Raw genomic sequence first — 21,809 nt, 5'->3', positions numbered from 1 at the left:
CTGACTGGCTGCGATTGTCGGAAACAGTTTTTAACCCAGCGTTCTGGAATGTTTTGTTTTCATTGAACATTTAGGCCGCCATTTTTGATTCGACTCGTGAAAGGGAATTGGGGGAAAGTGGTCGCGTCGGTTTCAATATTGCCAATTTACTGTCACAAGGGATCATTATGTCATGCATAACATACCACAACATGAAAAATTGCAAAAGCCCCCAAAGACAAGAACAATAACAACTCAGTTGATAGCGAGGGTGGGTTTGGGGATAGAGGGCGGTATATCTGTAGGATGGAATTGAACCTATATACAAGCTTTGTTTAAATGTGAACTTACTGCAGTAAATGAACTCATCTTTGTGCACAGAAGAATGTAAACATAAACCGGTCTCCACCACTGACATAACTTTATCCAACCACAGCATTTTTAAGCGGTAAATATGTGATGGACGTCCGACACAAACAGAGATTTTGTTCACGTCTTCTGTACAATCTAATGTTCCAAATCAAATACTGCAAATATCCGGTCACATATACATTACTGTAAATATGTATATTTCTGCAGCCAGTACTCTTATTTTCACAAAATATCGCAACAATGTAATTTTTAGTTGTGAAGTGGAATTTCAGTGTAAACACTGTCACTGTGTTGTGTATATAGGCCAACTCAAACCAGTACTGTGCACCATATCAAATAATGTAACGACGCACACATTATTACTTTGTCTTGGCAAATGTTTTGTCTTTTGTAAAATGTTCTGTTTATTTTCATGAACGCTTGTTCTTTGATTTATAGTTGGCAAAAATGTATAATATACATTCACTATTTCAACCTTGTTTGGGACTAATTTTTACGCACAACAAATAAAAGGTACAGCGTCTGTCAGAATGAAAGAAATTATTCATTATTATTTCTATCCAAATTATTTCTATTGATATAAAACTATGTGATAAAAAGAATTTCAAATGGGTAATGATTTTATAATAAATGTATGACACTCGTTAAATAATGTCCAGCTTTTGGTCGCAAAAGAAGGACATTATTCAATTATTCAACTCGTTTCATCAATTGAAAATTTAATCGTTACCCGTTTGAGATTTATCTATCTATCTATCTTGTCCTATTTTGAAAATTCATCTGTCAGTCTGTCCTCATAAATATAGTTGAACTGGAGATATTATTTTCCAGATGACTTTAATAGGGTAGTTCTGAAACGAGATTCGACACAGGACTCGGAGCAGGAAAATGATTCGGACTATATCAACGCCAGCCATATAAAGGTATATGATACAGATGGAAATAATAATAATAATAATAATAATAATAATAATAATAATAATAAGCACAAGCAGGAACATATAAAAATATCGACGTGCAGCAGGTGAAAGGAAATTTAATTGCATTATTTTTATGGACGATATCGAAAGTCTGAATAAAATTAGGAGCTTAGTGGGTCAGTCCACATATAATTGTTTTTATTACATCCAGTACGAACTATGTACTTTTGTGTACCATATATGTATCATTATGACTTAATAGTGATGTAAGTTTATTTGCGTTTCTGTGTGTGTGATTAGGATTTTTAAGGTAGGTTTAACAATTGTTCAGTCCTATCGCTACAGTTTCTGCAGTGTGACAGTTTAGTGATGTCTAGCACTGGGGCATCATGCCGGAGACATGCAGCATGATGTTCCACCAAGTCACATTATCCTGACACCAGGCCGACTAGTCCTAACACTAACTTCTTAATGCTGAGAGCCTAGGGAGGCAGCTGTTAGTACTATTTTTTATTAGTCTTTTGTATGACACGGCCGGAGTTCGAACCGCCATCCTCTCGCATCCGAGGCGGACGCCCTAATCATTTGCCACCAGAGCGGTCATGTAATTTGCATACACGCATTCGGGTGCAAAGGATGATAAGATAATGACGTTACGAAACTATAAGTTTTTTTTTGCTTTTAAAAATACAAATATATTTAATGAAACATTGAAGTCACCCTAAAACGATATACAGTTGTTTAAGATACAGTTGTTTAAGATATTGTTTTTCTTACAGGGGTTTGAAGGCCGCAAGTGCTACATTGCTGCGCAAGGTTTGTACACATTCTCGTAAAATGGTTGTTCAATCAATGAAAAATATTGTTCAATATTAGTAGTGTATCGTAATAGATATCAAGAACTTTAAGAAGGAGAGTAGTTTGGAATTTGCTTGCATTGCAATGAACACCATTCAGTGTTTTTGTCTTTTATAGGATACGTCATAATAGCTCGATTTCAGGGAAATTATTACATGGTTACCGTTATTTTGCAAAATTATAACTCTTCCATGGTGATAAGGAGATAACATAGGCTTTTAATTTTCGATGAAATAGAGGCAATGAGATTATAGCTCAATCGTTGTGAATATTTTTCTGCTGTCATTGTATCTTGCATCCTGTTTGTATGATTTCCTAAAGGACAAAAAGTAATCTCTAGTTTATCATCACTTTGCATTAAATTAAGTAAATGATCACATCCATGTACTTAAAGCTCATATCACCACAATTTTGTGAGGTGTTTTGAATGAAATTTTGGAATTAAGTAAGGCGATGAACATGTTTTTGCACTTTTTCTTATTTTAAAAGACATTTTTGATTATAAATTTAACATCATTTGCCAAATTTTACAAACGAAAATACTAAATTCTCTACCTAATTTGTTTTTATATGAACACTCACGTAGTATCTTCTAAACGTATTATGACAGATACAAAATCAAAAGATCATGCATGAGTTAATTCAGTTGATAACAATCACAGGTCCCATAAACAAAACAGTAGAAGATTTCTGGTGGATGGTATGGCAAGAACGGACAGAATGCATCGTCATGCTGACAAATCTCAGTGAAATGGGCAAGGTTGGTCTAAATCATAAATATAAATTTTCACATGTCGCAGGGGTTTGTGTGATTATGGACATTTCAATGGTAGAAACCAGGTTATGGGACTATGGATGTGTCTGTGGTGATGGTTGGGTTTATAAGCTTATGCTATTATAAATAAGTGAATTCTGACGCAGAATATATGTCTATCGCTGTGTTATCCAACATTGGTTTTAAGTTTCTTCCACTTCTGGTTTTGTTCCACATTGGTTCTTCAACTTTGAGGAGAACATAGCACATTGATATCAGCAATTGTGTGGACAGATAATGACGACAATCTTTATGATGACAATATTAGATTGGATCTTCTAGACACAAAATATGTGGAAGTTTGCATTGATAATGCGTAATAATAGGCACACATTATTAAACCAGGAAAAATAAGCGATAATGCTAGTTGTAACATAACATCCAGGTAAAAGCTAACTGATCTTCCCAAGTTAGATTTAGAATAAGCGATATTTTTCTTCATGTTGATACCTAGAGCGATTTATGCATTTACATCGACAAAGGTGCTAAAATGTTTGAATATTTAAACCTAGAAGACTTGAAGTTTTATATTTTCTCCTCCTCTGGTTTTGTTCCACATTGGTTCTTTAACTTAGAGGAGAACATAACACATTCATATCTGCAAATATGTTATCAGATAATGACGACAATGTTTATGATGACAATATTAGATTCGGTCTTTTAAACACAAAATGTGGAGATGCTTGCATTGATAATGCGTAAACCATTATTAAATCACAGAAAATACGCAATAATACTACTTGTAACACAAGGTCCAGGTAAAAGCTAATTGATCTTTCCAATTTAGCTTTAGAATAAGCAATATTTTTCTTCATGTTGATACCTAGAACGATCTATGCTTTAAAATCGTTAAAGGCGCTAAAATATTTGGATATCTAATGTTATTTGATTCAGATCAATAACAGCAGAAAACTGGAATAGTTGAACTATATAAATCGTGATCGGAAATTAGAAGTGCTTAATTTAAACATGGAAGATCCGTGATTTCTGTCTTAACTGATTTTTGTAAAACTTTAATTATAACATATCAATTCTTATGTACCTGGACATCGAAACAATAAAATCTCACCCTCGCATCATATGAGTTTTCTTTTTAACAATATCCTTTTGAAGGTCGTACTCTGAATTATGTGACAAATAGTTGTTTATTTTATGGCAGTGTATTAACACACATTAACCCAATTAACAAATATTAACCAAGCTCTAAGTATCGCAAGGTTTTGCATATTGACAAATTGATCAAACGGAACCAAAAGTTCGATATTACCATCAGGGGTTGAGATGCGGGTCCCTTTTGATTATGTGTATAATATTATCCTACATATAGCGTTCATGTTTTGCGGACAAATAATGAATAATTGATCATCAAAAACTATATCCAGCTATGTATACCAATACTGTTTAAGAACAAAAGAAGAGTGAACATTATGTTTTTGTCTAGATGAAGTGTATTCAGTACTGGCCGGATAAAGAAGAACAGACGTACGGAGATGTGACGGTTAAAAGTCTACGAAATGAATCTTTCGCTGACTGTGTCAGAAGAGACTTACAACTAACTGTGGTAAATGTTACGCATGTGTCCTGTCGAACTAATAAAATAAATTATGTTCATTGTAGTACTTGTTAAGAGGGATGTGCATTAAAATATAATTTAATATATCAGAGTTCAAAAAATAAACAGCTGTTTTTTAATGGAACATTCAACTTCGAAATCTTCTGCTTCTTATTTGATAGAATATAAATCTAACAGCAAACGAGTCCATACTTAGTCAGCATTTAACGGTGCATTGCTTATTCTTTCGTTTTTACTATAAAGGATAAATAGCATTCACATCTGAAGTTCATTTGTGAGTATACTAATCTCTTGCTTTCTATGTAAATATTTATAATTTTCTCAAATCTGATTTACAGATAAGCTCTGCAAGACTGGCATTAAATATTATACATGGAATTGCTACATGATTCTGTCTTAAATTCTTGCATAGTTTTGTTGGTGAAACATGGAAGTGACAATGTTATGATGACAAAAAATAGCTTGAGATGTATTAAGTTTTCTCTGATATTTACTTAGTATTTGGTGTTTTTCTCTTAAAATTACAAATATGTTACCGTATTTATAAAGCACTTATAATAATGTACTTACAGCTAATAATTTCCAGTATATATATGCATATGAATGCAACTAAAGTAGCCAGTAAGAGTAGAAGAGGCGTGAAAAGGAAATCATAACAAAATGTTACAAAGAATGATGGTATTTATGTTTTCTACACTCATTAATATGTGCGAGAAATGGCCATTGGCAAAGAAACGTTTAGATATCGAGAAATCGAATCACATATGAAGAGAAATTTAATTGTTTATTTGATGCTATCTTGAAGAGAAAATAAGCTACCCACCTTTATTTTAAAGTAATAGCTGTTTAACACCCTTTACCAGAACGGGTTGAAGCAACTTTTATAAGTAAAACTTCAGTTATGCACCAAGGAAATTACTAGAAAAGAAAACAATCAGTTGCTAAACCAGTACCACTACGTGGATTCTTTTATTTAGAGTGGCAAGTCGAGGAAGGTCACTCAGTTTCATTACACAGCCTGGCCAGACAAAGACGTACCGGACACGGCCTGGTCACTTGTGGAATTCTGGAAATCTGTCAGGAACCACAAGGCATATGGCAAGAGTCCAATGGTTGTGCACTGCAGGTATACTTTGGAATCGCACTTTTGGAAATTAATGAATTAGAATGAAAACAATGGGAATGAAGTTTGAGTGTTTATTATCTTTGTCTATGTTTCAGAGGGACGTAAAGTATACATAACCCTTGTGTGATATTTAGATCAACTGATAACTGATGGTCCACATTATAATGCAATAAAAAGAAAAATCAAAAAGGATAAATATTTAGCCTGTCTGTCTAACATCTTTAAAATTAAACGTCAATATCCACGACTATAGCTGTTTTAAAAAAGTATCACGTGACTATATATATATATATATATATATATATATATATATATATATATATATATATATATATATATATATATATATATATATATATATATATATATATATATATATATATATATATATATATATATATAGATATATATGATAATGAATTTGGTATAATTGCCATTCTTCACCGCTTGTAGAATGTCGAGAGTTGCTGACACAAATGTTGCAAATAATACTTGTTTGAAAGAAACAGAATGTTTGAGATACGATCAGTATTTCATACAAATATAAGTGTATCGTTTGACAGAATTATCTAAATCTATTGAAATCCATATTCAGTGCTGGAGTGGGGAGAACAGGCACATTCATCGCTTTGGACATCATTTACGACGAGACATGTGAAACGGGACGTGTCGCCGTTATCAAGTGTGTCGAGAATTTACGAGAGCAGAGAGTCAACATGGTCCAGACTGCGGTACTATTGATGATCAGGCCACTTTTATTTTTGCTGTAGTACCATATTATTTAGTAGCCTATATAATATAATGGATTTTGTATTGTATTTTTTTAAATTCCCAATTGTTTTCTCAGAGCCATGATGACACCTTATGCCACGTATGACTCAAGAGATTAAAACATGATAGAGCTAACATGTCGGTTTCAACAAATGAACACGAATAAGCAAGAACAAGAGAAATATAAACTGAACATTTTAAACATTGGAAATTAGTGTTGGCAGCATTTACTAATGCAATGGAAACGTTTCCGCTTGAAATACACGTTTTGTATACATAAAATAAATAGGCAGTTATGCTAGCTGATGTTATCTCAAATTGTAGATCAATTATTCACATTGCAGATCCTAAACTCATCTTATTATTATCTTCAGTTAGTCAGTTTTCAGATCATGCAACAATAGAAGCATAACTTAACTGAGAGTGTAAAATATAACATATCTATCTACGTTCTTACCTACCTATATACATATATATGTATATGGCTTTCTTTCTTTCTTTAGAATCAGTTTATATTCCTGCATGATGTTGTCGCAGAAACTCTCGGATTTGGAACAATACCTGTACTTAAGAAACAGTTTTCAGATGTACTCAGACATTTAATGGAGCAAGACGAAATGTCCGGACTGACTCGCCTGCAAAAACAATACAATGTACGTAGTATAAAAAAAACGCAATTTTAATTTTTTTTAAAGTAAAGTTTATGAACAAAGTCTCATACTGAATCACCTATAAAATTTATGGGAAATCTCCAAGTGAATTAATGAGTTCTTTACTTCATGAATGGTCAAACGGAAATCTTACAATCTTGATAGTGACATTTTCCTTATCTGTGGGTTAAAAAACGTGCGAGAACTTGTGAAGCGCGTGCTCAATATACACCAAACAGTAACTAAACTGTTGCTTATGTCTTATTATTAATGCGCTTGCTTCGTTTGATTCCATAATAAGAAATCGTAGTGGTGAGATATATAACTCTTGAAGCGAATCTAGTCACTTATCCAGCGGTGAATGAAATAAATGCATTAGCACATGAACTTCAGTTAATAGAACGCTACATGATGAATTTGCATACTGAATTCATAAAGGAAAGATAAACCAATTTAGAGTCCGAGAAACTGGAAACTGCTACTAACGGTGAAAGTTGTGCATGTCTTGTGTATTTTTGCAAAACATTTCCTGATTCATTTTTCTCTTTTACCATTATCACATTGAATATGATATAAACCTTTACAGACGCGATGATCTTGAAATTGGTGAAACAAAATAGTAGTTGTAGGTACAGATTCAATATAAACTCTGCGATTATCTTGGTTTTAGTTCAGTTTTAGAGTCATTGGGCGTAGTGTAACTTCAATGTATAATTGTCAGTTACTAATACATATTTAAGTATGTTATGTTATAATCATGTCTGGATACGTATATCATATATTTCATAGATACGCATGTTGCGATGAGTATGGTTCCATGGATTTATATTAAAAGATTAAAATAAAATGGTTTCATAAACTATCTAATGTCGTTATGACAGTGAGATTTCTTCCATTATTATTTCGTAAGGGCTGTAAAGATGTAGCTTTAAGTATTGTTGGAATCGTCGTCAAGTTAATGATTTGTTTAACTTATTTCAGATGCTCAAGAAATTAGAGCTTGGACAAGAGGAAAGCAATGTTGCAGTCTACTCGAATGCCGAAGGCTTTCAGTCTGAGATCATATGGCTTCCGGTAAAATTTATATTTTAGCTGTAAACATCTCTTATTTAATATACATTGTAAAGATTCTACCTATGATGGAATTTCGAGAATGTTATCTATTAATCAAATGAATATTTTTTTTTTCAGTAGGACTATGAGCACTTTCAGCAAATTTATTGAACGTTTTCAGGAGGCATCAGCTTCTTTTTTATATTTATAACTGTCACGGTATATTAAAACCCAGATGTCTTGCCCAGAACATGCTTTATGTATACAAAATTTTCCACTCGATAGTCTAGGAAATCAAAGCACCATAAAATTATATCCAAATGAACTAATTCCCTGGGATTTGGTAAAATTGCAAACTTTATCTCTATATTTGAATCCATCCCTTGATTCAGACACTTTTCTACTTATGTCGATGACTCTAAGTCAGCAGTTGTACTGTATTGCTATATATTTGTCACTGGAAAACATATTAATTACAGAATCTGTCGGGAAGAGATGCCTACATCGCAATGAAACGAGTCGACAACGAAACACTGCTAGCCACCATTCGAGAGAGGAATATCAAATGTTTGATCATCGTGGGTAGCAACAGTGTAAGTGGGCTATAAATGTATACTGTCGACATCTAATGAACACAATGTGTATGACATTGTTTCTTACTTTTAAACTGACAAATAAATCTTATATGTGAATCACAGGCATATTGAAATAAAGAGATACGAAGGTTGAACACGGTTCGACATATTCGTACCTTGTCTGAAAATGTAATTTAGTATTTAATCGTTAAAAATTGATCGCATATTCTGCTGCGTTTCTTGAAGCAAAGTACTTTTAGTTTTTAAAAAAGGTGAGTATTCTATGACAGGAAATGCACTTTATTGATTAGTAACAATTAAGTAAAAGTGTCTGACATATACACTGTTCGTATCAATTCTACATTTTATACACCTAACACATGTTTTAAGCTCTGCTAACTTAACACTTCTTCCATGATTGCAAAACATTTCCATAAAAATCTAAGTGATGCATATAACAAACGAAAATATTCCATTTGCGAGATTATGTGGTATTCCACGCCTTGATATCATTATCAATATCACTATTTCTGTAGTTCAATGATAGCCTATAAAACACTGTTGTTACGACTCTGATGTCTAAAATTAAGTAATATAAAGAAGGGAAACCAAGAAGGCTTGTAAAATATAGGAAATAATTTAATTTTCTAATTTATGCAATGAAAATGTAAGAGGAACTTACAGTATTATGAAATAAATCCAAAATATTCTTAAAACTTCTTCAAAAGTAAGAATGAATATCTTTGAATGTGCTGAAGTGTAAATAGCGTTGATGGCTCGTAGAGGAATTGTCTACAGCGTCTTTGAATAAATTCACAATAATCCCAAAATGTTGCTCAAGTCCAAATGCAATGAGCACGTTGTAATTCTAATGAGTTATCCAAACAAACGGTTCCTCTTAAATTAAATCTAAACACAATATTAAATACATATGCAGAAGGATGTTAAAACAAGAGCAATATTAGGAAGTACGAATAAGAATAATTCTCCGACAATAGTCATCTCTACATCTCTATTACGATTCAGTGTTGCTATTCATCCATGTGATTTATTTCGCAATGCATGACTTATGTGGAAATACATCCCACCTGATCTATGTAGCAATACTCAACCATCCAATTTGAAAATTATCCAAATCTGGTAAAAAAGGTTCATTATCATACTCTATTTAAAACGTCAAACACTCAATACAGATATAAATGCCACGGTAAAACCAACCCGCGTTATTTTAGGCTTTTTTATAACTGGTGACTTTTGTGAAAACTGTTTTGAGGTAAATGCCAGTGCCCCACAGACTAGATGCTTTGACCAGTATATGGTGTACAGACATATCCTTGGTTTCAAGTTTATATTTATACTGTAGAAACGAACTTGATTTAAAAGAATACATGTTCTATTATATAAATCTTTTTACATGGTAGTGAAATAAAAAATAGAACAAACTAGAACCACTATTACGTAAATATTAGTTTTTGATCAGGAATAACTAGTCAGTAAAGGACAACAACTATCTCTGGCAGCAAATAATAAGTACACGTTGTCCGGTACATGGTGTGTAAAATTGTGTGCACATTAATGTATGATACTTCCTTGTGTTGAATACTATGGGCATATTAGGCTTGTGGTAAGTTATAGGATTGACATATGAGGAAATACGCATCAGATGACACATTAAAGTACAATTAAATGCTATGAAACCTTTGAATTTCAACGTCACGCATATATATTAACAGTACGACGTGTTTAAGTAATGGCGTTTCTATTCTCAGTCTAAAGATGTCTTGTTTTCCATTGGAGTCAATCAATCAAAAACTGTTGCTGGCTTGGACATAACATGTAAGAAAAAAGAAGACCTGGGAACGTTTGAAAGGAATCAGTTTTCTATCACAAGTGATAAAACGGTATGACATTTGCCTGTTTAAGAAATCAAACAATGATTAATTTAATTGAAGTCCGTAATAATCTGCCTTTGTAAAAGAGACAATGATTTATATATTGCATTATGTTTAAGAGAATAATAAGAAATCACTTTTATGATATTATCGTAGCGTTACAGGATGATACCATTGATTTTGTAAAGACACATAAAGCGGTTTGACTAGAAATGATTAAGATAATGATCGGAATATATTCTCTAAAGGTTATGCGTGCGCTTCAGTGCCCATACGATACACATCGTATGTAACCATTTCCTTTTCATGATTTTTTAAGTATTGCCAATACGAAAATATGAAGGGATCTCTCTTTTCTCACTACAGAAAGAGCCACAAAAACTGACGATGTTCTTGCTGAAAACCTGGGAAGAATCACATGAGGTACCTTCAGATTCGAACTCTGTTTTGTCACTACTTGAGGACTTTAGCCAGTACCATTCGAATCCAAGTGAATTAAATCCTCTCCTCCTCTACTCCAGGTTTGTATACATAGCTGCAACTATATAACATATAAATCTTGTGGTAGTCTTTTTTATTGCATAAATTGGGCCCTCTATTTGCCCTTTTTATTCTGTATAATTATCGCACTATATTATGCTAGGGCATGGGTTGAACATATTAAGCATAAGGGTAGATGTTTAGTTTAGATGGACTCCATAATTGTACCCGATACTACATTTTGTTCATTTGTTTGGTTTACCTTATTACTATTCAGCGTAACATGCAATGGCGTGGAAATCTTTTCTAACGTGCATATAATTACAATACTATGTTTTTGAAAAGATAAGCAACCTATGTTTCTGCTTTGTGTGTTGACGCCGTTCTATCATGACGTGTAGCTACCCAGATTTCATCAAATAATTTTTGTGTGTTGACACCGTGCCATCATATCGTGTAACTACCCATGTTTCATCAAATATTTTGCGCGTGTTGACACCGTGCCATCATATCGTGTAGCTACTCAGGTTTCATAAAATAGTCTTCTTTGTGTGTTGACACCGTGCCATCATATCGTATAGATACCCTCTTTTCATCAGTGTCTTGTGTATGTGTTGATACCGTGTCATCATATCATTTAGCTATCCTGGTTTCATAAAATAGTCTTCTTTGTGTGTTGACACCGTGCCATCATATCGTATAGATACCCACTTTCAGAAGTGTATTGTGTATGTGTTGACACCGTGTCATCATATCGTGGAACTACCTAGGTTTCATAAAATAGCCTGCTTTGTGTGTTGGCACCCTGTCTTCATATCATATAGTTACCCATGTTTGATCAAACAGAGTCTTATTTGTGTGTTGGCACCGTGCAATCATATCACATAGTTACCCATGTTTGATCAAACAGACTATTCTTTGTGTGTTGACACCGTGCCATCTTATCGTATAGATACCTTTTATTCATCAAACAGTGTCTTCTTCTTTGTGTGTTGACACCGTGCTATCATATCGTATATATACCCTTTTCTCATCAAGAAGTGCCTTCTTTGTGTGTTTGACACCATGCCATCATATCGTATAGATACCCATGTTTCATCAAATAGTGTATTCTCTGTGTATTGGCACCTTCCTATCATATCGTACTGAATAGTCTGGCATACATGTTAAACGCCAATGAATTAGTATGATATACTGTGCTATTGTTTTAAATGAAAAATTTGATTGTTTTCGTGCCCCTTAGGTTAGAGCTTGCATGCAGATAGAACTAAACATATAGTTCAAGAAAATTACTATATAACAGCACTACATGACAAATTAAAGTCCGATTCCTAACAATTACTTTTATATATCATTTATTTTATAAGTATATATTGGGATTTAAATTTTCTTTTTGCATATAATTTTTATTGTTTGATTTACTTGCACAGATAAGTAATTATCTGATGGTACCTTGATGTTTCTGAAACATTATGTTCAAGCGTGAATTACATTGTGTCCTAACAAATTGTTTGTTTTACTTCCACGCACACTTAACCTCTTTCGCCTCAGTAATATTAAAATTGTTGGATCAAATCATTCGTCTTATATATAATTGATATTACCCATATTTCGATTCGAAATAAATAATACATTTGAGGCTATTGAAACTGATTATTAAGTACGAAAGATAAAACAAGACCTTATGTTGCGTCTCATTAATTGTATGCGAGTTTCTGTTGATTATTACCTCAGATGGGAGCTGGACAGATGCAGCATTATTTACATCTTGCTGAATGAAAAAGAAAGAATTCGTAGAGACGGAGAAATTCATATCTTGCGGACAAGTGCGAGTATGTTAGAAAGGAGTTGTAAACTACTACCAACATTTGTAAGTATCTTTTAATTGCTTGTCTTTCTCGAGTTTTCTAAAGTGCTTAATTCATAGTCTTGAATAAAAAATGGCAGTAAAAGTAAATTTGAATTTCACTTTATCTGTATACATTTGTGTCACCTGAATAATCAGTATTGTTATTTCCAAGATGAATCATCAATACTGGAATATAATCTTTTTGTGTAGATTTTATTATTATTATTATTATTATTATTATTGCTGCTATTACTACACATATCAACTACTACTACTGCTATTACGATGACAACGGTTACAATTACTACTACTATTTGTATAATTAGTTTATATTTATTATACCTAATTATTGTGTATACTTATTTCAGGAGCAGTATGTTTTCATTTACAAATGCCTTCAAACCGATGCTTTGCCAGAATACACATATGAAAATACAGCTGGGATCATGAAGGAAATTCTTTGATCAACATAGGTGAAGAGATTTCATCAAAGCATGTTGATTATTTGAATATGGATCCAGTTATATATCTAGCTATACTTCGTTATTAAATAAAAGACTGGTTTACTAATCTGACTTTAATATACTGTTTTCATTCAGTATCTCAAACATAATCGATATCTAAAAATAGCATAATATGCAAATCGGTATATTTTTATGTTACAAAGTTATAGCGTTTATATATTTCTTTTGTTTCTATTTCTACATCCTAAGTAAACTGAAGATGTTTTCAAAAAGAACAGACCGATATGGAATACATGTCCCAGTAGCCCTTATCGAAGGTAGATGTGGTACCTTTCTAACGACATCTCGCCCAGATGTCATTGAAAAAGAATATATTTACTTATTTCATTTTATATTTCGATTTCTATATTCAGAAAATGGATTAATATTCTTGCAAGATAGACTGTAGTCAACGATTAGTTTTGAAATATGAAAATAATTCTGAGAAATTAAATAGTAATATTTGATTAGACATTTACTTTACGAGCCCGTGGGTCAGGTCTAAATTTATTGTTAATGTTGTTTACATGACATCCTCTTCAACAGTGAAAGCAGGGAACTTGTAGGTAATGTGACCCAAATCTTTTCCTTTTTGTATTTTCGTATATTCTGTTGAGAAATTACAAGGTATGTGAGATATAAAAAATACAATATCGATTGAATCCTAGTTTTGTTTGTTTTATCTGGTACGCATCTTAGTTTTATAAAATATAGACAAATATGTTAGAGCCATGGTCATTCATAATTTACTTAATATACCACTTTGAATCTGAACGATATGTTAATCTTTCTTATACTTCATCTAAGTGTATGAATATAGAGGTTTAGTCAAAATTAACACCATTCTTAAATTTGCTTCTAATTTGCTTATATATGCAACTATTTAAACATCCGATTTTCTTTTCGCTAGAGAAGAAGAAACGAACGGTACGATTATGAAACATCATTTGTAATGGTTCGCATGCACAAAGGTTATTTGTGTGATCTTTTGCAGAGATAAAGCAAGTCTCTTATTATTGGTCATATTTCTACAAAAGCAAATTCGAAATTATGTACTAGAACAACGTTTCAGATAGAGTGTTACTGTAAATGTAGCGGCCTCCAGTGGCCGAGTGGTTTCAAATACCCCCCTTTTGTTAGTCACTTTGATCCCACCTATTCACACTGGGTCGAATCACAAGCTCGACAAATGTGGGAATGTGACAAAATTGCCAGTAGCCTCCTGTGGATCGGTGGTTTTCACCTGGGTTTTCCCAGGTTCGTCCAGCACCAGTTATACTGGTTATATATATATATATATATATATATATATATATATATATATATATATATATATATATATATATATATATATATATATATTCCTTCGAGTATCACTATAAATAGCTTGCAACCTGTTCTGACGCCAGTGCGTGTTTCAAGGGAGTATCCATGCAGTTACTTCATAGCCCATGAACATTTTGTTCGTCCATATTTTTAATCAGCATTAGCGATTGTACATCGTGTCGTTATAAATGAAGACTCAAAGAGAAATTGAAAACATATTAACTGAATTGATATATAACAATGATATTTAACAAAACAGATGCTACTGCATATATTATGTCCAATTGAGTGTCAGATTTTCCAGATGTATATTAAACGAAACGTGATTTGTCGATAATTAACCGTTTAACAGAGTATTAGAAATTTACATAACAAGAACAACTATGACTCATACAAACAACAGTCTCGATGATTGGTGCACATAATGTCACGTGTTAGGGAACAAGCATCGTGTCGCCTGTTTTGTTCTTTTAAGTTGGAACCCCTTGTAAAATTCTGTTCTAGTTATCTCTCTTTATTGTGGTCCTTGTATGTATTGACAAGCAAACGTGGAAATTGCAGAATTAATTAGCAATTGTACATTCCAGATTAAATATGAGTGAAGTCTTGTTGCAGGACCAAATTTCAGCAGACTTTGTACTTCTTATGAGCATACTTGTCTCTTAAACATCGTCGTGATGAACATAAAATAAAACCCGGAGATAATACTGCAGAAGCCAGCCTAGGTTGCATTGTTTTGTAGAACGAAGCTAATGAATATTGGCATTTCTTTTCAAACTCTAGGATACAGAGCATATAGAAAGATTCTGTACATGTATGTACATTGCCTTGTATCTAAAGAAAACAGTTCGTAATGGATATCTGTTTTCACAAACACAAAATAATATGTATATTCTTGATGAACATGAGAACTCAAACACCCCTAGAAATAAATCCCCTTCAATCATATTAGCTAGTAATATTAAACAGTTCTCAAATAGACACATATTTTAATTTTATTTTTGTAGCTTAATTTTAAACAGTTTCATGTTTATAAGATTTACTAATCATGGGTTATTTGGGTTTATTTAGGGTATTTTTCTAAACAAGTTAAAACAATTTTATGCAACTATATACCAGAAAAATACAAATATAAAAAATACGTTTTAAATGTTGTAAATATGTAATGGAGACACAGTCACGATGAGAAAGAATAAAAAAGAAACTTTTTGAATAGTGTTTGATATTTTCGGTACCCACGGTTTCCATACCAGAGAGTACCTGAAAACTAAATATGTGTCAGAAATGAAATCAGGCTACCTTATATTTGTAATATACATCATATAACGAGGAGAGGGGGCAGAAAACTGTCATCATTCATTATAGTCCATTGAAATTAGACGAGTATGGAGAATACTTTATGTGCGCAAATTCGAATGCTAGTGTGCACGTTTGTGCGAATTTATGTTGGTATTTATGTATATGTATGAATGGATCTAATTTTGTGTCTTTGTGCGTAGGTATTTCTGCTTCACTCAGTAAATCTGGCAAGCTATCCAGCCATCTATTGAACCATAGTAGATGAGTGTGACCTTGAACTGCTTAATACCGCTTTATGTTTTACGAAGCAGAACTCGGCAATGTTTTGTCCACAATATATCCCATGAAACGTTTATCCTCGTTTACTCTGGAAAGCGGTGAAATGCAGAACTAAGAACCCTGTCACCTTAAATGCTTCTTTAAGACTCTGTGCTTTGATTGCATTGACCGTGTCGCCAGTTAGAAATACTTGCATAGAAGCCGCATGTCCATTTTCATTCCTTAGATTTCCTGTTATATTCGGCTACCGAATGATTTAGACAGAGAAAAAAAAAATCAAATTCAAGTTAAAATTTAAGAAAAGTTCTAAAACAGTGCTTTATGAAGTGTCGCCCCTAGTTCTAGCTGCTAACCTTAATAATTTTTTTTTAAATATCTATTTTGCTTCCTCCCTATAAAGTATTTTGTGCATCAAAATTTGTTGTAACTCCTGGTACACGATTTTGTCTCATATTGGTAATTTTATTAATGACTGAAAATTGTAGTGATTATCTACAGCTGGATTTCGTACGTGTAGCGACCATTTTAAGATATTAAAGAACGCGAAATTGCATAAAATTTATAAATAGATACATAAGTATATGTTGACAGTTACTAATAATAAAACTATAAGTAAATAAATTTCCGATAATCAGCCATTTCTATTTGGACAGAGAGGTAAGGTGGTATTTTAGAAGAATCAACTGAAATCCTATTGGATGAGTTAGGTCACATAAATAGTTATTTTGAAATATTTGATTGAGTAGTAAGATCTCTCTTGTGGGTTGTATTGCGACATGTATTCGTAATAAACTCTTTAAGGCTTATATAAGGAGATAACTGAGCAAACAGATTTACTCCAATTTTGAAGACATCCTGTTCTCTTGTATTCCTGATTAACATCAAGTCTGCAGACGTGTTATACTTTATAATATTATAAGTTGATCTCACATTTTCATTTATTAATTTGATAATTACATTGTTACGTTTTACAACACTTGTCGTTTTCCTTATTTATTTAACTTAGTTATTGGGTCTTGAAAAGGGGGAACAACATGTAAATCATTTGAAAAGATAGTAAACACGGAAATGGATAGACGTGCTAGGAATTTGTAAATATTGCCATTGATCACGCCATGCAGAACTTGAAGAAAATTTTTTTAGCTAATAATAACTGAAAAATGGTTTACAGGATTTATCCAGCGATAGCCAAATTTGAACATTGTCCGACCGAGGGCCCAGGAGATCAGAGAGCTAGTTTGATAAAAATACAAACTGCCAGCAAATGTTTTGTCCAACCTGACCAAATGCTTACCAAATCCAACCCAAAGGAACGGCCACACTTGATTTATATCATTAATGACAAGGATATTACCATTAACCATAATCCTTCCTAAATTGCTGCTGTCAAAGGGTTCCATATTCCTGCATTAGTTTCTGGCAACTCATAGACAGTATCGTTTCAAATGGAAACACAGCTGGCATTGCAGTTCACCCATACATTATTTTACCTTGTGAAAGAAAGGGAGCAGTATTTCTGCCGAGTCCATCCCCCGGGTGGAGGGGGGTCGATGCCAACGCATCAGATACTGGGTGGACAAATTCTGTCATTTTCCGCCTATACCTGGAGGTGAACCACTTTCTTCATTTTTTCACAAGGTAGAGCAGATGAATCAATTCTTATTCTTCTAGATGAATCCAAGACACGCATCTTCATGGGAATCACAAAATGGGGAAAGGAACATAACATCATTATACACATCCTCTCATACCACATTCGCTATCCACATCAGCCCCTTGATATTGGTTCTTTGAGCCTTTTCAAGGGAAATTTTATTCTCGATGCCACAGTGCAAAGAGGTCTTGCACTGATGTAGCAACCAAAGACGAAATATGTGATATAGAGTGAAGAGCTTTTTGTCAAACATTATCATCAGGTAACCTACAGGCGGTCATCTGTGAAACAGAAATATATCACTTTTGCCCTGATATTATACCAAAACATGGTCTGGTACCAGCAAACGTTTTCTTACAAGGCAGCAGCTTGACTAATCCAGTTTCTAAACACTGCATAGTGGACAACCAATACAGAAGCATTGAATAGGAGACGAAGTGGATGACACACTCAAGTTGCTGCATCATAAACCAATCTCCCCTTCCTCCTCGAAAAGAAATTAGATTTAGGTGCACGTAACTGCACAAGCGGCAGCTAGACTTAACGCAAAAAAAATGTTTCGTGATTAAAATCATTTCCTTTTATTTAAATAATACGGAGACATTATAAACTATGAACTTCTATTCCTTTTTCTATCGGGCATATTCCAGTCCAACGTTACGTTTTTATCAGTGGCACGAACGATGGATGCACATTAGAAATTAAGATTACTTTCCTCACGCGCGGAGAAAACGGTAATTCTCAAATAATTTAGAGGAATACAAAACATTATCCCAACGATGAATAAATGAATTAAAAGTAGTGATTGTAACAATTAATCGCAATATAATAATAACATATTTTAAATTCACAGTAAGGGCACGTGCTATGGCAGGTTGAGGATGAGTTTGTCTTAGGGAGATCATGAAACATTCTATGCATACCAAGTGACTATGACGGGTTAATCTTATTAACTTTATAGAGTTACAAGAATCAAGGAATTTACCAAATTTTCTTCGTTTAACACATTTGAACAAAACTCTAATTGGCCTCAACAGGTTAATATTAAATTCTGAAGATGTGCTTTGGATAATTGCAGTATAAGCTATTTGCGGTTAATTAGATATTTCCGAATCATTCTCTCTGAAATAAAAATTTCCATTTTAGACACAGTACTACCATATTAATTAGCATACCCGAGTATCATACAAACGTTGATTAGAGAACCCCTTTTACCTTTTTAGTTGTACGAAGAGACTGCGATTTCCCTACGGGTTATTTGCCTATGCTTGTATCCCTTTAAGGTTGCGTTGTCTTCAGACATTACAATTTGACAAACCATTAGGTGTAAATGTAGTATTTCGGAGAGAGAGAGAGAGAGAGAGAGAGAGAGAGAGAGAGAGAGAGAGAGAAACTTTACGAGGCCAAGGGAGGTAGGTTTTATGATACTATTTATTTTCCATGTGCATTATAAATGCGTTAACTCCCCTTACATACTAACCGATTTCAAATCTCTTATTAACAGGTGTCATATTCTCTGAACTCGATTCAAGACCGATCAAAGATCAGAGACGTGTCGTTAGCTATTTCAAACGTAAAATCTTGCCGTCAGTGTAAACCTAAGGTGAAGACCGAAATCACAGCTAAATATAATACACAAATATGCGTAAAAAAACACGATATGACTTCATAATGATGGTGGACAGTTGTAAGGTTGATATTTTGTCGTATTCGAGTAAAATTTATATTTAATAAGATACCATCCCCACATGAATGTTCTCCTACGGTTTAAAATTTGAAAGATCTGCTGAAACACTTATTTAGTTTATTCATTTTGTTTTACTAGCGATGGACCAAAGGGAAGTAACATTTGATAAATATTTGACTCATTACGATTTTTTAAGCAGATCTACAACTTACAAACAATGAATACAAAAGGATTGGTCAAACAGTGAATACAAAAGGATTGGTAAAACAGTGAAAACGAAAGGATTGGTCAAACAGTGAATTCAAAAGGATTGGTCAAACAGTTTATACAATTGGATTGACCAAGCAGTGCATACAAACGGATTGGTCAAACAGTGTATATAAAAGGATTGGCCAAACAGTGAATACGAAAGGATTGCTCAAGCAGTAAATTTAAAAGGACTGGCCAAGTAGCGCATACAAAAGGATTGGTCAAAGAGTGAATATAAAATGATTGGTCAAACACTGAAAACAAAGGAATTGGTCAAACAGTGACTATTAAAGGATTGGTCAAACGGTGAATACAAAAAAAATTGGTCGAACAGTGAATACAAAAGGGTTGGCCAAGCAGTGAATAGAAAAAGATTGGTCAAGCAGTGAATACAAAAAGATTAGTGAAACAATGAAGACAAAAAGATTGGTCAAACAGTGAATACAAAACTATTGGTCAAACAGTGAATAAAAAGAATTGGTCAAACACTGAATTTAAAAGGATTGGTCAAACAGTGAATTTAAAAGGATTGGTCAAACAATGAATTCAAAAGATTGGTCAAACAGTGACTTCAAAATAATTGGCCAAACAGTGAATTTAAAAGGATTGGTCAAACAGTGAATTCAAAAGGATTGGTCAAACAGTGAATTCAAAAGGATTGGCCAAACAGTGAATTCAAAAGGATTGGTCAAACAGTGAATTCAAAAGGATTGGTCAAACAGTGAATTCAAAAGACTGGTAAAACTTTTAAAAAGTGAATAAAAATGAATTATTTGAACGCGTAAACACTGAATACAAAAAGATTGATCAAACAGTGAATTCAAAAGGATTAGTCAAACAGTGAATTCAAAAGGATTAGTCAAAATTAGTTTCAAGGCTATTAATAAGCATAAACTCCATATTTTTTTCATAGGGTCAACATTATTTTCTTTCTTCCGAAACGTCCTTGGTAAAGTTTTCAAAGATCTCATCCGATATGCGAAATATTTTAACATTTTCAGTCGCTTATCTGGTATTTTAACAATTATAAATGCCATTGTTGTCAGTAAACGACTTAGTTACTTGTTGATAATGTTTTGTACATCCGCTTGGATAGAGAATTACAATTAAATACAAAAGCAGTAAATATTGATACGTTGCCTTTTGGCCAATCACCTGATGGTCTCAGATCAAAACTGTTTGTTCTATGCAGTCTCTACATTTGTTTTTCAGTAAAGAACTTTCCACTGTCCAAATCCTAAAAAATCATATGTTAATCTAGCATACATTTAGAGATGAACTCATGGTAAGTTCTTTTTATAGCTTATCCTTCATTGTTTGACAGGTTCGATTGTAAACTCACTTAACTCAATTTTCACTGTGGCCGAAATACATACAGCCAACCAAATCATAATGCTCATATTAAAAAAAAATAAACAATTCCCTTCAAATCAATACCAATAATGTCTAATTCAAACTCTTGTATCACCACTACAATGAGAGAGGCATAAATGCATACATACTAGCATTCGAATTGCGCACATAAATATGTAGCTGCGCATATACATGCATCCATCAATACTGCCGTTTTCAAATCATACATACATACAAATATATACACACGCATACATACATACATGTGTATGTACATACATACATGCATACATACATACATACATACAGAGATAGTTAGATGAATGGGTTGATGGAAGTTAGATACCCAGACATGCAGAAGATATTAGTATCAGAACTGGTTAGAATTAGAAGTAAGTAAGTAAGTGAACAGCCAAATTAATCATACAATGACAAATACACTACGGTCAACATTGCACACATTTTGGTGCTTTAACTTTAATGACTGTAGAAATAACAAACTAGATCCGAATTCATAATCACACTTTCCTAATTACCTTTATCAACA

The 21,809-nt window shown here is 33.2% G+C and overlaps 1 protein-coding gene across 1 annotated transcript in view; it reads left to right on the top strand.

Annotated features, from left to right (window-relative positions):
* Positions 1 to 14,070, top strand: part of LOC149796571 (uncharacterized) — a 95,362-nt gene extending 81,292 nt beyond the window's left edge. The window contains exons 14-26 of the mRNA XM_089961274.1: positions 1,183 to 1,274; positions 2,051 to 2,087; positions 2,792 to 2,889; positions 4,385 to 4,504; positions 5,494 to 5,642; positions 6,238 to 6,373; positions 6,917 to 7,066; positions 8,045 to 8,137; positions 8,596 to 8,709; positions 10,461 to 10,592; positions 10,950 to 11,104; positions 12,798 to 12,933; positions 13,281 to 14,070. Coding sequence (XP_089817400.1) covers positions 1,183 to 1,274; positions 2,051 to 2,087; positions 2,792 to 2,889; positions 4,385 to 4,504; positions 5,494 to 5,642; positions 6,238 to 6,373; positions 6,917 to 7,066; positions 8,045 to 8,137; positions 8,596 to 8,709; positions 10,461 to 10,592; positions 10,950 to 11,104; positions 12,798 to 12,933; positions 13,281 to 13,376 — 1,508 coding nt within the window. The 3' untranslated portion in view covers positions 13,377 to 14,070. The remainder of the gene's footprint in view (positions 1 to 1,182; positions 1,275 to 2,050; positions 2,088 to 2,791; positions 2,890 to 4,384; positions 4,505 to 5,493; positions 5,643 to 6,237; positions 6,374 to 6,916; positions 7,067 to 8,044; positions 8,138 to 8,595; positions 8,710 to 10,460; positions 10,593 to 10,949; positions 11,105 to 12,797; positions 12,934 to 13,280) is intronic.
* The last annotated feature ends 7,739 nt before the right edge of the window (positions 14,071 to 21,809 follow it).

This window comes from Sinohyriopsis cumingii, chromosome 6 (assembly GCF_028554795.1).
Source record: "Sinohyriopsis cumingii isolate HCF-2022 chromosome 6, ASM2855479v2, whole genome shotgun sequence".
Classification (NCBI taxonomy): domain Eukaryota; kingdom Metazoa; phylum Mollusca; class Bivalvia; order Unionida; family Unionidae; genus Sinohyriopsis; species Sinohyriopsis cumingii.
The sequence above is the reverse complement of the archived record's forward strand: the minus strand, read 5'-3'. Positions and strand labels throughout refer to the sequence as shown.